The 12,854-nt window shown below is 41.4% G+C and overlaps 1 protein-coding gene across 1 annotated transcript in view; it reads right to left on the reverse strand.

Annotated features, from left to right (window-relative positions):
• oxct1a (3-oxoacid CoA transferase 1a) overlaps window positions 1-12,854 on the reverse strand; it is a 36,978-nt gene that overhangs the window by 3,802 nt on the left and 20,322 nt on the right. The window contains exons 14-15 of the mRNA XM_079467577.1: window positions 5,517-5,606; window positions 692-772 (exon numbers count right to left, since the gene is read on the reverse strand). Coding sequence (XP_079323703.1) covers window positions 692-772; window positions 5,517-5,606 — 171 coding nt within the window. The remainder of the gene's footprint in view (window positions 1-691; window positions 773-5,516; window positions 5,607-12,854) is intronic.

Genomic DNA, 12,854 nt, shown 5'->3' on the forward strand with positions numbered 1-12,854 from the left:
CTATTTACAACATTTTTCAAAATGGCTTCTTTTGTGTTCTGCTAAAGAAAGTCACACAGGTTTGAAATGACATGAGTAATGAGAATGAGTAAATGATGACAGGATTTTTATTGATCTCTTTGATTGGTATGATTTAAATTGAGACATCTGCAAATCATTTTCAGCATGATTATCAGCAGTCAAACACTTCCAATGTAAACAGCTTTGTTGATTATAATGGGAGTGATGTAGTTTTGATGCGATATGACAGCCCACAGTGTCTCTGAGAGGCAGCTGGGATTTCATGCCCTCTAAACCCAGGCCATGTGGCTGAGATTATATTATTAAGAAACATTCACATTTGGAAGCTCTGTGTTTGAAAAAAGAAAAGTCGATATGTTGCTCTGATCAGGAGATTTGATTAGGGCTAGCCCAATAATTGGATTTCCATTTTCCATTGCCTATGTGCAGTATAACAACCATTTATAAGCTCCTTTATGCAACTGCACGATAGAAAAAAAAGGAACACACCCCTTTCACAACATTTCGCAGAAATAAAATATTGTCCTGCAATCCAGATTACTGATGAAGCAATAAGATGGTGAATAAATAAGGGTATGTTTGATATTCAAGCAGGCAGGTTAGAGATTGTGTGGGCTGCTGATTAACATTAAAAGAGTAAAATCAATGATTCCTTTCAATCGAAACCCACCTTTTCTGTAATTATACGGTCCACACACTGTTTTCCGGTGAGAGGCAGGTCGCATTTATCCAGAATCTTGTGTTTGCCACCCTAAGAAAGACAACACAAAACAAAGATAAAAAGCATTGAAACGCACTGTAGTTTCATCGGCACATTTTACGCACATTCATTTTCCCATCCTGCTCCATATTGATGAATCCTTCTGCTGCACTGTCGACCAATCAACCCATGGGCACAAAAGACCCACCCTAGCTATATCCATCGCCAGGTGCAATGGTCCCCTCTGATGCCATGTGCTGCTGGATCAGTGCATGATAATTAGAGAGCTGATAGTGGATAATTTTACCCATGTCCAGAGAGTTCATCACACCAGGGGTAGGCAGCTGGCCGTGCAACTCTGAACCCCGCCAAGCCCCTTCCCCGAGGGCAGCCAATGCCAGCACGATGACACGCATGGGCAGAAAATGGCAGTCTTTAGGGCAGCATATATTTCAATGCCCTACTCTCTCTCTCTTTTTTACTCGATCACTGGATGCACCAATGAGATCAGAGCGCTGTGTAAGGATTCAAGGCAATCGTAATTATACCCTTTTTCACAAATGGGAACCCAAAACTGTGACACGGATCAGTGTCACTTGTTAATGGAGGGTTTTAATGATGGACACAAAAAAGACCTAAATCCATGTCTGAATGGTTGATATTTTAGGAGGTGCATATTTTTTCTCCTTGTAACAAACCTTACTGGAACAGACAGCCTGCAGAGTTGAAAAATGCCATTGATTGGTCAGCCTGAACTGTCACTGTATGCCAAAGCAATGTTTTAAGTTAATTGCAAGTTTTCTCTTCTTAAGAAAAAACCCAACAGCGACAGCACAGATTTGGAACAACGTAGGGATGACTAAAAAGAGAGGGCTGTCATTTTTGGGGGAACCGTTTCTTTAAGGTTGCAGACACAGTGTGTGAGCAGCTGAAAGCTCCTCGTATTCTGACATCTCTCCAACTGTCTGCTTAAGGAAGAGAGATTCTGTCACTCACAGGAAATAATTATGCTTTTCTTGCTGTGACTAAAAGCCATACGACGTGACTCAAAAATAATCGGTTCAAAAGTGATTCAGCGTTCAACGCTTCATTTTGCATTTTATTACGTAAAGCATCACTTATTTAATTGTTTTAATGTGGGGTAGCATCACTAAACTCCGGCTGGATCTACACTTCCAATTTTCACCAGAAAAAGTCACATCTCGTGACTTTGAGAATACTCATTTCAGTATAGTATGATTTGGGAGATACTAATTCTATATTAAGTGCAATTACAGCAGTAGTCAGCCAAACATCTGGATTTTGTTCCAATCCATTGCACACCTACTGGCTCTTTCTATGACTATATTTACATGTGCACCAATAATGAGATTATTTGCAAAAATCAGAGTAAGAACTTGAAGGTCCAGTGAAACCAATTCAGCGGCATCTATTGGTGAGGTTGCGAATTGCAACCCTGTATGTAGATAGAAATAGCTCCTTCTAAGGTAATAAAAACATAATGCTTCATTATGTAAGGTCTTTATGCACCTCTGAAGACATATAATTATATTGCATTTCTGTAAATAGTTCACATGATGGGAGCAAACCTCTTCACTCCCGTTTACATACAATTTTTATTACTCTGATTATTTGCTGTCATGATCCTGCCTCTCCTTGTCTTGGTTTTCGAGTCTTGTGGCAGGATCATGTCAGTCCCATGTGTTTTGTGTGGAGAAAGAGCATTGTTTTGGTTTAAGAAGCCATGCTCTCTCTCCAGTGTCTCGTCCTTTAGTCCCGCCCCCTTGTTTCCCTGTTTGCAGTCCGTTAGTGTTAGTCTTGTCTCCAGCCCTGATCCATCCTTCCCTTAGTGTTTCAGTCCCCTCACCTGCCTCGTGCAATCCTCCTGTTAGCTTTCCCTTAGTGTTTCATCCTTGTCACCTGTGGCCACTCTCCCTGTGTCATCAGTCCTTGTTAGTGTTTTCCCTTTATCAAGCCCCAGTTTTCCCTCTGTCCCTTGTCGGTTCATTGTCATTTTGTCATCATCGTACCTCCTCATGTCACCTTGTTGGATTATTCCTGTCTATGGATTATCGTGTTTGTTCCTATTCTAAGTTTGTGGATTTTGTTGATTTACTATTCAAAGGACTTTGTTTGTTTTGTTCCCCATGTGGGAAGTTTTAGTTTACACTTTTGTCTTGTTTTAGATCGTGTTTTCCTCATCGAGGGTCTTTTGTTTAAATAAAGTTTTTGTTATTTAACTCTGCTGCCTGCGTTTGGGTTCTGTCCACACACCGTGACAGAATGAACCGACCAGCTTCGAACCCAGCAGGCAAGATGGAGGCAAGACGAGCGACCCCAGGCTCATCGCCTCCTCCGTTTACGCCAGGGGCACTGTGATGTATTGGAGTTCGCGGACCGCTTCTTTGAGGTAGCAGGGGAGATGGTCCACAGTGAGCAGGAACAGATGGTCCTGTTCAATGGCGGCCTCAACCAACCACTAGCGGGGTGGGAGATGCAGATGCTGAGACCGCTGGGCTTCACAGACCTGATCAGGTATGCCATGAATCGGCCGGAGCCCAGTGTCTCAGTCCAGCCCAGTTTTTCCACCCCGCTGGCCGCCATTCCTGAGGGCCATACCCTGCAAATCGGGGCCGTGGGCCTCTCCTCACCCTCTGCTCCACCACCAGCTAGCCTCCGTGGTAGGCGTGGACGGAGGGAGTCGTGGGACTCCCCGTCCGACTCATCCAGCACAGAGATAGTGGGGTCCCCCACCGCTACTCTGCAGCCGGCCACACGTCCTGTGAGCCGGTCAAAGAGGAAGAAGCAGAGGAGAGTGGCACCATCCTGTCCTGCCCAGCAGCCGGTATCCAGCCCTGCCCAGGCGTCAAGTCCGGTGGTCCCGTCAAGTCCGGTGGTCCCGTCAAGTCCGGTGGTCCCGTCAAGTCCGGTGGTCCCGTCAAGTCCGGTGGTCCCGTCAAGTCCGGTGGTCCCGTCAAGTCCGGTGGTCCCGTCAAGTCCGGTGGTCCCGTCAAGTCCGGTGGTCCCGTCAAGTCCGGTGGTCCCGGTGGTCCCACCTGCACCCAGTCCAGTGTCAAGTCTTGCCCTGCCGGCCTTCCAGCCGGCGTCAAGTCCTGCCCAGCCGGCCCTCCAACCTACAACCCAGTCAGCCTTGCCCCAGCCGTTCCCTACTACGGCCGTCCTGTCATGCCCTACCCCTTCTAGTTCCTCCCACTCCAAGAGAGGTATCCCTTCCATGCCCAGACCTTCCTACCCCACCCCTCCGCCCAGCTCTAGGAAGCAGGGTCCTGTCCCTCCTAAGTCTCCACCCAGTAATGTTCCCAAGTTTTTCCCACCAATTCCGCCTCCCCCCTTCCCATTGATATTTATTTTATTGTCCAACCCCAATCCCTTTCTAGTCATGTCAGCCCTGTCCCTAGTGTGTTCTGTTCTGTGTTTATGGTGTCTGTCCTCCTGTCTGTCAGTCTTGTCATGTTTAGTGTGATCTTGAAGAACTCCTGGAGGAGTTCTTTAAGGCGGGCGCTCTGTCATGATCCTGCCTCTCCTTGTCTTGGTTTTCGAGTCTTGTGGCAGGATCATGTCAGTCCCATGTGTTTTGTGTGGAGAAAGAGCATTGTTTTGGTTTAAGAAGCCATGCTCTCTCTCCAGTGTCTCGTCCTTTAGTCCCGCCCCCTTGTTTCCCTGTTTGCAGTCCGTTAGTGTTAGTCTTGTCTCCAGCCCTGATCCATCCTTCCCTTAGTGTTTCAGTCCCCTCACCTGCCTCGTGCAATCCTCCTGTTAGCTTTCCCTTAGTGTTTCATCCTTGTCACCTGTGGCCACTCTCCCTGTGTCATCAGTCCTTGTTAGTGTTTTCCCTTTATCAAGCCCCAGTTTTCCCTCTGTCCCTTGTCGGTTCATTGTCATTTTGTCATCATCGTACCTCCTCATGTCACCTTGTTGGATTATTCCTGTCTATGGATTATCGTGTTTGTTCCTATTCTAAGTTTGTGGATTTTGTTGATTTACTATTCAAAGGACTTTGTTTGTTTTGTTCCCCATGTGGGAAGTTTTAGTTTACACTTTTGTCTTGTTTTAGATCGTGTTTTCCTCATCGAGGGTCTTTTGTTTAAATAAAGTTTTTGTTATTTAACTCTGCTGCCTGCGTTTGGGTTCTGTCCACACACCGTGACAATTTGCTATACTGCATAGGAGAAGTCATTCATTCGGATACAGTAGGTGTTTTACTAGCCACTAATTTAATATATCTAAATGCAGAACTTTTCTACGGATGCATTTTTTAGATAAATAAAGAAATATGATGAAAATGCTTTTGCAATGTTTGTCTACTCTGACATTGTGTTTGTGAAATTTCTGGATGAAGCTAAAAATCAGAGACAGAGACTACTGGCAGGAAGTTGTATTGATTGTGAAACTTCTGAATGCCACGTTTACTAAGAATTAATGGTCAAAGAGATGCGTTTTTTCTAGCGTTTAATTTTGTCGCCATACGCCACATATGTTACAAAGATTTTGCTTAATACGATTATGTGCTTAATCACATTATTTAGACTGAAGTATTGTGTTTACAAATACATAAGGTCAAGTTCAATGGCAATATTGCCAAAATCTCATTATAATCGGATTAAGAGGGTTATGCTAACGTAGTCTATATGTTGTATAAAAGCAATACCACACAGTTGTGATCTTGCACAAGTTCACCCAAAAATGAAACTTCTGTCATGAATTACTCTTTAGTGTTTCAAATCTGTTCAAATATTTGGACAAACGCTTGTAACCAAACAGTCCTTGTGATTACCTTAGCGGAGTGCTCCATTGTAACAACCACTTTAGTCCCAGCGCTGGCCACTAGATCCATAGCCCCTCCCATGCCCTTCACCATCTTACCCTGAGGAAAAACACACAAATAAGAATGGTGCAAGAAATGTGAAACACACATAATCATTTCAAAAACAGATTTTAGCATTGTAAACACGTAATATTTCAGCAAATGCCAAACAAAGAGACAAGAATAAAGTCATTCAAACACAATACTATACTGGCCGCATTGTGCATTTCAAAGACAGGAGATCGGTCAGGTTTGTTTTGGAAGGGAATCCGAAAAGGCATTGTTGCTAGGATACGGTAAACCTGATTACCTGTGGCTGGAGTCACTTACCAAAACAGCTTTCTTGGTGACGCCGATTTTATTGCCTTTTCGCTAACATGAACGCACGTGTGCAAATGCACAAACACAAATGCTGGGAAAATCGATGTGGAGTGTGCACGCTAACACAATTATTGAGAATGACATTTATTTGGTGCTATAATGTTTCTGGTTATACCAAAGCATGATTTATTTTCTTTGGAGAATAATCTTGTAGTAGCTGGCTGCAGAGGCGGAAAGTACTTATTCTTATACTTGAATGCTTGAGTAGTTGTTTAAATAAAATGTCAGTATATGACTGGAATACAAAAACTCTCAAGGGGCTTTTCTTCCCAGAGCCATAGAGGTTATGTAAAAGGTCAAGAAGGAATAATATGCACAATACTAAAGGAAATATGTCTCAAGGTCTATGACCATAGCATGTGGTCTAAAAGCTGGTTAAAATTATGATAAGAGCACTCTAAAAAATACTGTCTTGTTTTAAACACATGGTTGGAAAACAACATATTTAAATACGTTTTTGTTTTCTAATGAAACAATCATATATGTTTGCACAAAAAAAATGTTGTCTCCAAAACTAATTTTAGACATTTAAGCACTTTCAGATAAAAATATTTATCAGTGAATGAATTGTAGTGTCATCTAGAGGTGAGTTTGCGAAATTGCACCCAACGGCTCACTCCATCCCCCCCTTTTCGAAGCACTATGGAGGCTGACACAAAACCTAGATGTCGTCACGATTTCACTTCTTTGCCAAACGAGATAACGTATTTACAAAACACTGTGTAGAACAGTTTGTCCATTTAGCACTACGGCAGAAAAAACATGGTGAATTCCATACAAGGAATCTCCACAATCACTCCCTCCAAGTCAGCCAGGAACCTCTGAGTCATATTTGATGAACAGCTGTCCTTCAATGATCACATTGCAAAGACAACATGATCCTGTCGATATGCCTTATTCAACATTCGGAATGTTAGACCCTATCTCAATGAGCATGCGGCACAACTCCTTGTCCAGGCCCGGGTAATCTTAAGGTTGGACTACTGCAATGCTCTCCTTGCTGGTCTTACTGCAAAGGCTAACAAACCACTTCAGTTGCCTTTTAGGCTTCAAAATGTAGCCGGCCAGACGGGCTCATGTGACACCCCTTTTCATCTCTCTCCGCTGGCTACCGGTTGAAGCCAGTATTAGATTCAAGTCACTGATTGTTGACTACAGGACTATCACTGGATCTGTACCGGCATACTTTCACACCCTGCAACACTCCTACACCCCATCAAGAACCCTGAGTTCAACAAACGAGCAGCGCCTTGTATTGCCTTCTCGTAAGGGCATTAAATCCCTTTCCTGCTCATTCCCTTCAAAACTCCTTCCTGGTGGAACATTGTTCCTAACTCGGTCCGGTCAACCACATCTCCCACAACCTTCAAAAAACAACTTAAAACACACTTCTTCTGTCAATACTTGACAGACAAATGAAAAAAAAGTACACTAACCCTCTCACTTCTCTCAACAGGTAGTGGTCTAGCTTTTGTTGAAACTAGAATTAGCACCTATCGTACTATTGCTCTTTTTTGACATATGCTCCCTGAATTCTTTGTAAGTTGCTTTGGATAAAAGCGTCTGCTAAATGAATAAATGTAAATGACAAGGGGACCCGCTGTGTATGTAGATAGAAACAGCTCATTCTATGGTTAGAAAAACATAATGCTTCATTATGTAAGGTCTTTATACACCTATGAAGATAGTTATGTATGTTATATTGCATTTCTGTCAATAGATTCTCAAAAAGATCACACATTTTTACCAGTACTGTATAGACAAAGGCATTATGTACTATGTAATATTATAGAGTACAAAACACATGATATGAGTGTAATCAAGTAATCATATCCCCACATTTGTTGGGGGTCAACAACACATTTTGGGTACCAGAGAGTAATGTCACAAAACAATCAGCTTTAATTTCAGTTTTGGTTCTTGTAATAAGTTAAGGATTGACATCATGAACACTCACATACTGACGTATAACGCATATGATATGAAACTTGAACAGTCATCTGACAGATGATAAATAATAATGTGTCAACAAGTTGAGAACGGACCAAGAACCTATATGAAAAACCACAGAGAAAATCAATCTGTCAACCGCAAGTTCTCATCATCACTCCAAAGTGCTCTTAAAACAGAAAGGTTGACCACAAGCAAATAAATAGCAGGAAAGTGTAAGGTCCAAGTGCAAGCATCTGGGCTTTTTACTTCTTCAACTGTGCAGGTTTTGAAGGCGGCACACATTCAGGAAGGAGAGCGCTTTACACGTCGGGGAAGTGGCACATGGAAGTGGTGTGTGGGCGTGTGTGTGTTGAGGGGATATTTCTCATGGAAAAAGCGCAACTTTAGTGGACAGCAGACTGAGAGTTTCCATGACAACATATCAAATATTTTTCCTGTAAATCACACTATACACACATTTCAATCCTACTGATGATGAGAAATTATGTCCTTCACTTCTGGCAATTTGCTTTCGTCCGGTTGCGTCCTTATGCATTCCCATAAACTCCTTCTCTCCTACACAAACCGGCTGGACATTTAAATGCACGGCAATTCCACGGCAAGTAGCGCTAATGTCATTTCCTAGACAACTATTGAAGCGGCAACAGTGTGACAAAAGGCTGTGTGTAGTGTAACAAAGCGGAAAAATTGCAGACAATTCTATAATTCTTTATCACATCTTGAAGGAAGTCTGTGAACTTTAGGGGATTGAACAATTAAATGGGAGCATAACCTTTGGCAAGCCGGCTTTCAGCAACGAAATGTGTTATCCTCTGCCTAATTTATATCAAAAGATTACTTTCTCAACACATGAAATGGATAGTTCACCCAAAAATTACGATTCTGTCATCATTCACTCACTCTCTTGTCAAACCTGTATGAATTTCTCTCTTCTGCAGAACACAAAAGAAGATATTTAGAAGAATGTCTGTAACCAAACAACGGCGGTTCCCATTGACTTGCACTGGTTTTGTGTCTTTACAACAGAAGTGAAAGGGTACCAAACTTTCAGTCACTAGCAAATATACTTTAACAGTTCAGTGAACCAAAAGAGAATGCAGGGTGTAAATAAGCTTTGCTCATTTAGTAAGACTGGTTAATTCAGTTGGCTGTTGTGGGCTGAATAGTTAGTTGAAAAGGATAATAAGCTTTATTTGATTATTTGAAACATTTCTGTTTGGTTGAATAAAAGTAATGTTTTATATAACTTAATAATTTAAATTTTCATCTAATTTTAGAACTTGTAATATTTAATATTTCGTTTGTAAAGTGTTTGGTTAATCCACATGTGTGTGTATTAGATCAGGATGGCACCACCCCAGGGAAAACCCTGAAAGTATGCACTAAAAAGTTGTGTTTTTATAATAATAATCATAACAAAAAGGTGAACAACCAAGAACAAGCTTCCTGCGGAAGCGTTGCAGGGATAAAGCAACGGCAGTGGCCTCGAGTTCTTTCTGGGTAATTTTGAAGTGGACTATAATTTCATGTCTGGGTTTGCTGAAAGGCTGTACAAGCACAATTTCTGAACGCGGGTCAAGAGTTAGCGTCTCAACTCAAGCTTGCATGCACGAATCACATCTTTTTAATAAGAGAACGTGTGGGCGTTGGGATCTGGATGTAAGCGGGACTATTTCATCTAGTTTTTTGTGTGTTCGACCCCATTTTTCCATCAGGCCTGTACATTATAATTAAAGACGCCGCATGACTGTAAACCTAGTAAAGGCTCTATTTTCCCTTGTCTATCCAAAAAAGATAACAGAGCTTTACCGTTAAAACAGCCACAACCAGCCCTTCTAAAAGCTCAGATGAGCACCTTCATCTTTTTTTTGCTGTTAGATTAAGCCATCCTGGAACACTCTGAATGCTAATTCACAAATCCCTATTACTGATGCTTCTACCAACCGTAGAACATGCGGAATGAAATGCGCACCGTCTTTCTGCTCAATTTTCCAATGAATATCAGATCTTGTTCCAAACTGGCACAACCTGAAGCAACTTTTCCTCTTTAACTGTTCTGGCTCCCCGATGAGAATGCTACGATCTGTTTGATGTAGCGTGGCTTCATCAACATCTGGGATGCCGATGAGAGAGAACTGCTATCAGTGGACAAGAGGGGAGGGAGTCTTGTAATGTACCAGTTCATCTCCTGACACATCTTGCAGCTCCGGGCCCTGCAGTTTGTTGCCCCTGCAGTGTTGAGAGGTGGCCGGGGAGCCCAGAGTAATTGGAGGGATTATTGTAATTAGTCTGCCAGTCTTGTCTGATTCATTAAGAGTTTAAAGGCTAAAGACAGCGTAGAATAATCTGTATCAGATATAAACCGGTTTGTATGCAGCGCTAATGTACGCTGATGTCCCTACAGATGGCTACTGGCCCTAAACATATGTTTACATGGGGAATCAAGTTTTCTTTGGAACAAGGATGATGTATTTGGTTTTATACAGTATTACTAACAATGTCTTGCACCTGGCTATATTAAAGACCTAATTCACCCACAAATACCAACTCGGTATCATAGATCATCTGATTTGGGGCTTCTTAACACTCCCAAGTCTGGACTGTCCACTGCAGGTGGAAGGTCATTTAGTGTTTAAGCGATACTTCACCCAAAAATGAAAATTCTGTCATCATTTACTCACATGCGAGTTCTTCCAAATGTGTATCAATTTCTTAGTTCCGATGAACACAGAGAAAGATATTTAGAATAATGTTTATAATCAAACAGATCTTAACACCCATTGACTCCCATAGTAGGAACAATAACTAATAATAACTAACCTTTATTTTTAATACAAAAGAAGACATTTTGAAGAATGTAGTTCAGCAAACAGTTCTGGGGCACTTTTGACTACCATTATTTTTTTCCTACTATGGTAGTCAATGTGTATTGAGATCTGTTTGGTGGGTAAATGATGACAGAATTTTCATTTTTGGGTGAAGTATCCCTTTAATGCCCAGGTTATGGAATTCTTTACCCATATCGCTACGTGACTCTTCTTCTCTATCCATCTTCAAAACACAAGGGAAAACATACTTGTTTGAAATGTAGAATCGATAATATTGTATCTTTTCCTGTATATGTTTGTTTGAAAATGTATTTAGTTTAAAAGTGCTCATTTTGAAGCAACATTCAGCTTGTGGAAATAAAATAAACTTCTTCATAGTAGGACAAATGACAATGGTAGTGAAAAGTGCCCCAGACCTGTTTGCTTTCCTACATTCTTATAAATTTTGAAGAATGTTTTAAATATTTTTAAGGAATGTATAAACCAATTTTTCGTACTATTGTAGTCAATGGTGGCCAAGAACTGTTTGGATGCAAGAATTCTTCCAAGTATCTTTCTCTTTGCTCACAAAGAAATGTATGCGGATTTGAAGCAATTTGAGGGTTAGTACATTAAGACAGAATACATTTTTTGGGTGAACTGTTCCTTTAACTAATGTTAACAAATACAATCTTATTGTAAAGTGCTACCAAACATTATTCATGAACAACATTGTTCTTCGAATGCTTTCCTAATCGCTTCACCTCACCATTCGCATTTCACCCGTTCCCAAATTGCAAGTGAAGATGACTTTAAAATAGAAGCGATACGAAAAGAAAGCAGAGTGCAGAGAGCATCACAGGTCCACATGTGCCAGTTTGCAAGAAATAACCTTCAACCAAACTCGATAAGCGAGACGCGCAGAGGGCCAGGAGGCTGTAAAGCATCTGTCAGTGACAGGCTTGGGTCCTGAAGGACTATAAATAACCCTGCAGAGGTGTCTGCATGAAGGGCAGCCGAGTATCGACAGCCCCCTCAACTGACAGCAAGACCAGACGCCAGAGGTGACAGCCAACAGAAGTACAGCTCCAAATCCCACAGCCGGCAGTGACTCTCATTAGGGCTTGGAACTTTTACCCGAAACTTTAGGGAAGAAATGACTTTGGGCTTAAGCAGGCTGACTGCCAAGCTACTGCGTAGAAAAATCTGACAGAATAATGCAAACGGAAATAAAAATAATAAGAGCGAGAGTAAACTGTTGAGTATTGACCTGCGGCAGGTCTGATTGACTTTGTGTCGCATTTAGGTGTTGCTCATTGCTTGTACATTGTACATCTCAATTGTTGAGCTTTACAAGTTTTAATGGTTGTGTTTTAATGCTCACAAAATGGCAGTTTAACTCATCTACAGAATTACAGAAGGCAATTATGAATACAAACAAAATGCAACTAACCGCATAATTGTGTATATTTAGCATAGGAAAATAATGTCAAAGGCTGTGCGTCCAATCAAGAGTCCACAGAATTTTGGCACAAATTCTTCTGTCTTATGTCCAAATTAGCTACTGTAGATGCCAATATGGACAGATTGTGTGCAGCGTGACATCTTTGAAAACTATGAACAAAACTATGCAAGGTACAAAACAATTTGAGCCAGATTACATTAAAGACTGGTTCCCTTTTGACGTTTTGAGGAGTATCTGCTGCAAAAAAAAAAATGATACAACCTTATTACAACTATTATGTATTACTATATTATGTACCATCTCTCTACTATTACTTCGTATTATTATGTATGAATTTGGTAACAATTTACAAAGTAATTATTTTGTGCAAATGATTTTGGTGATCGCTTGTTAGTATTCAGTGTAAAATCTGTAGTGCATGATGGCATAAAACATCAAGTTTTATGCACTCATGCACAACAACGACTCTTTATGAATCACATTCTTCATGGGCTTGTACAAGTGCTACCGGGCTTGTAAAAGTGCTACCTGAGCGATCCTATTTGTCCTGCATGAAAGGAGATTGTAACAGCCGTAAAATACGACCACACAACGGTATTTGAGCTCCTCAGAGAACATCTACATAAATCATTTCTGATTTCACGCTGTGCATTCTGTCATTAGCTGCTCAGCGGTTTCCATAAAACAAAAGAAAAGCTCGAG

The sequence above is a fragment of the Barbatula barbatula genome, assembly GCF_947034865.1.
Source record: "Barbatula barbatula genome assembly, chromosome: 11".
Lineage (NCBI taxonomy): Eukaryota > Metazoa > Chordata > Actinopteri > Cypriniformes > Nemacheilidae > Barbatula > Barbatula barbatula.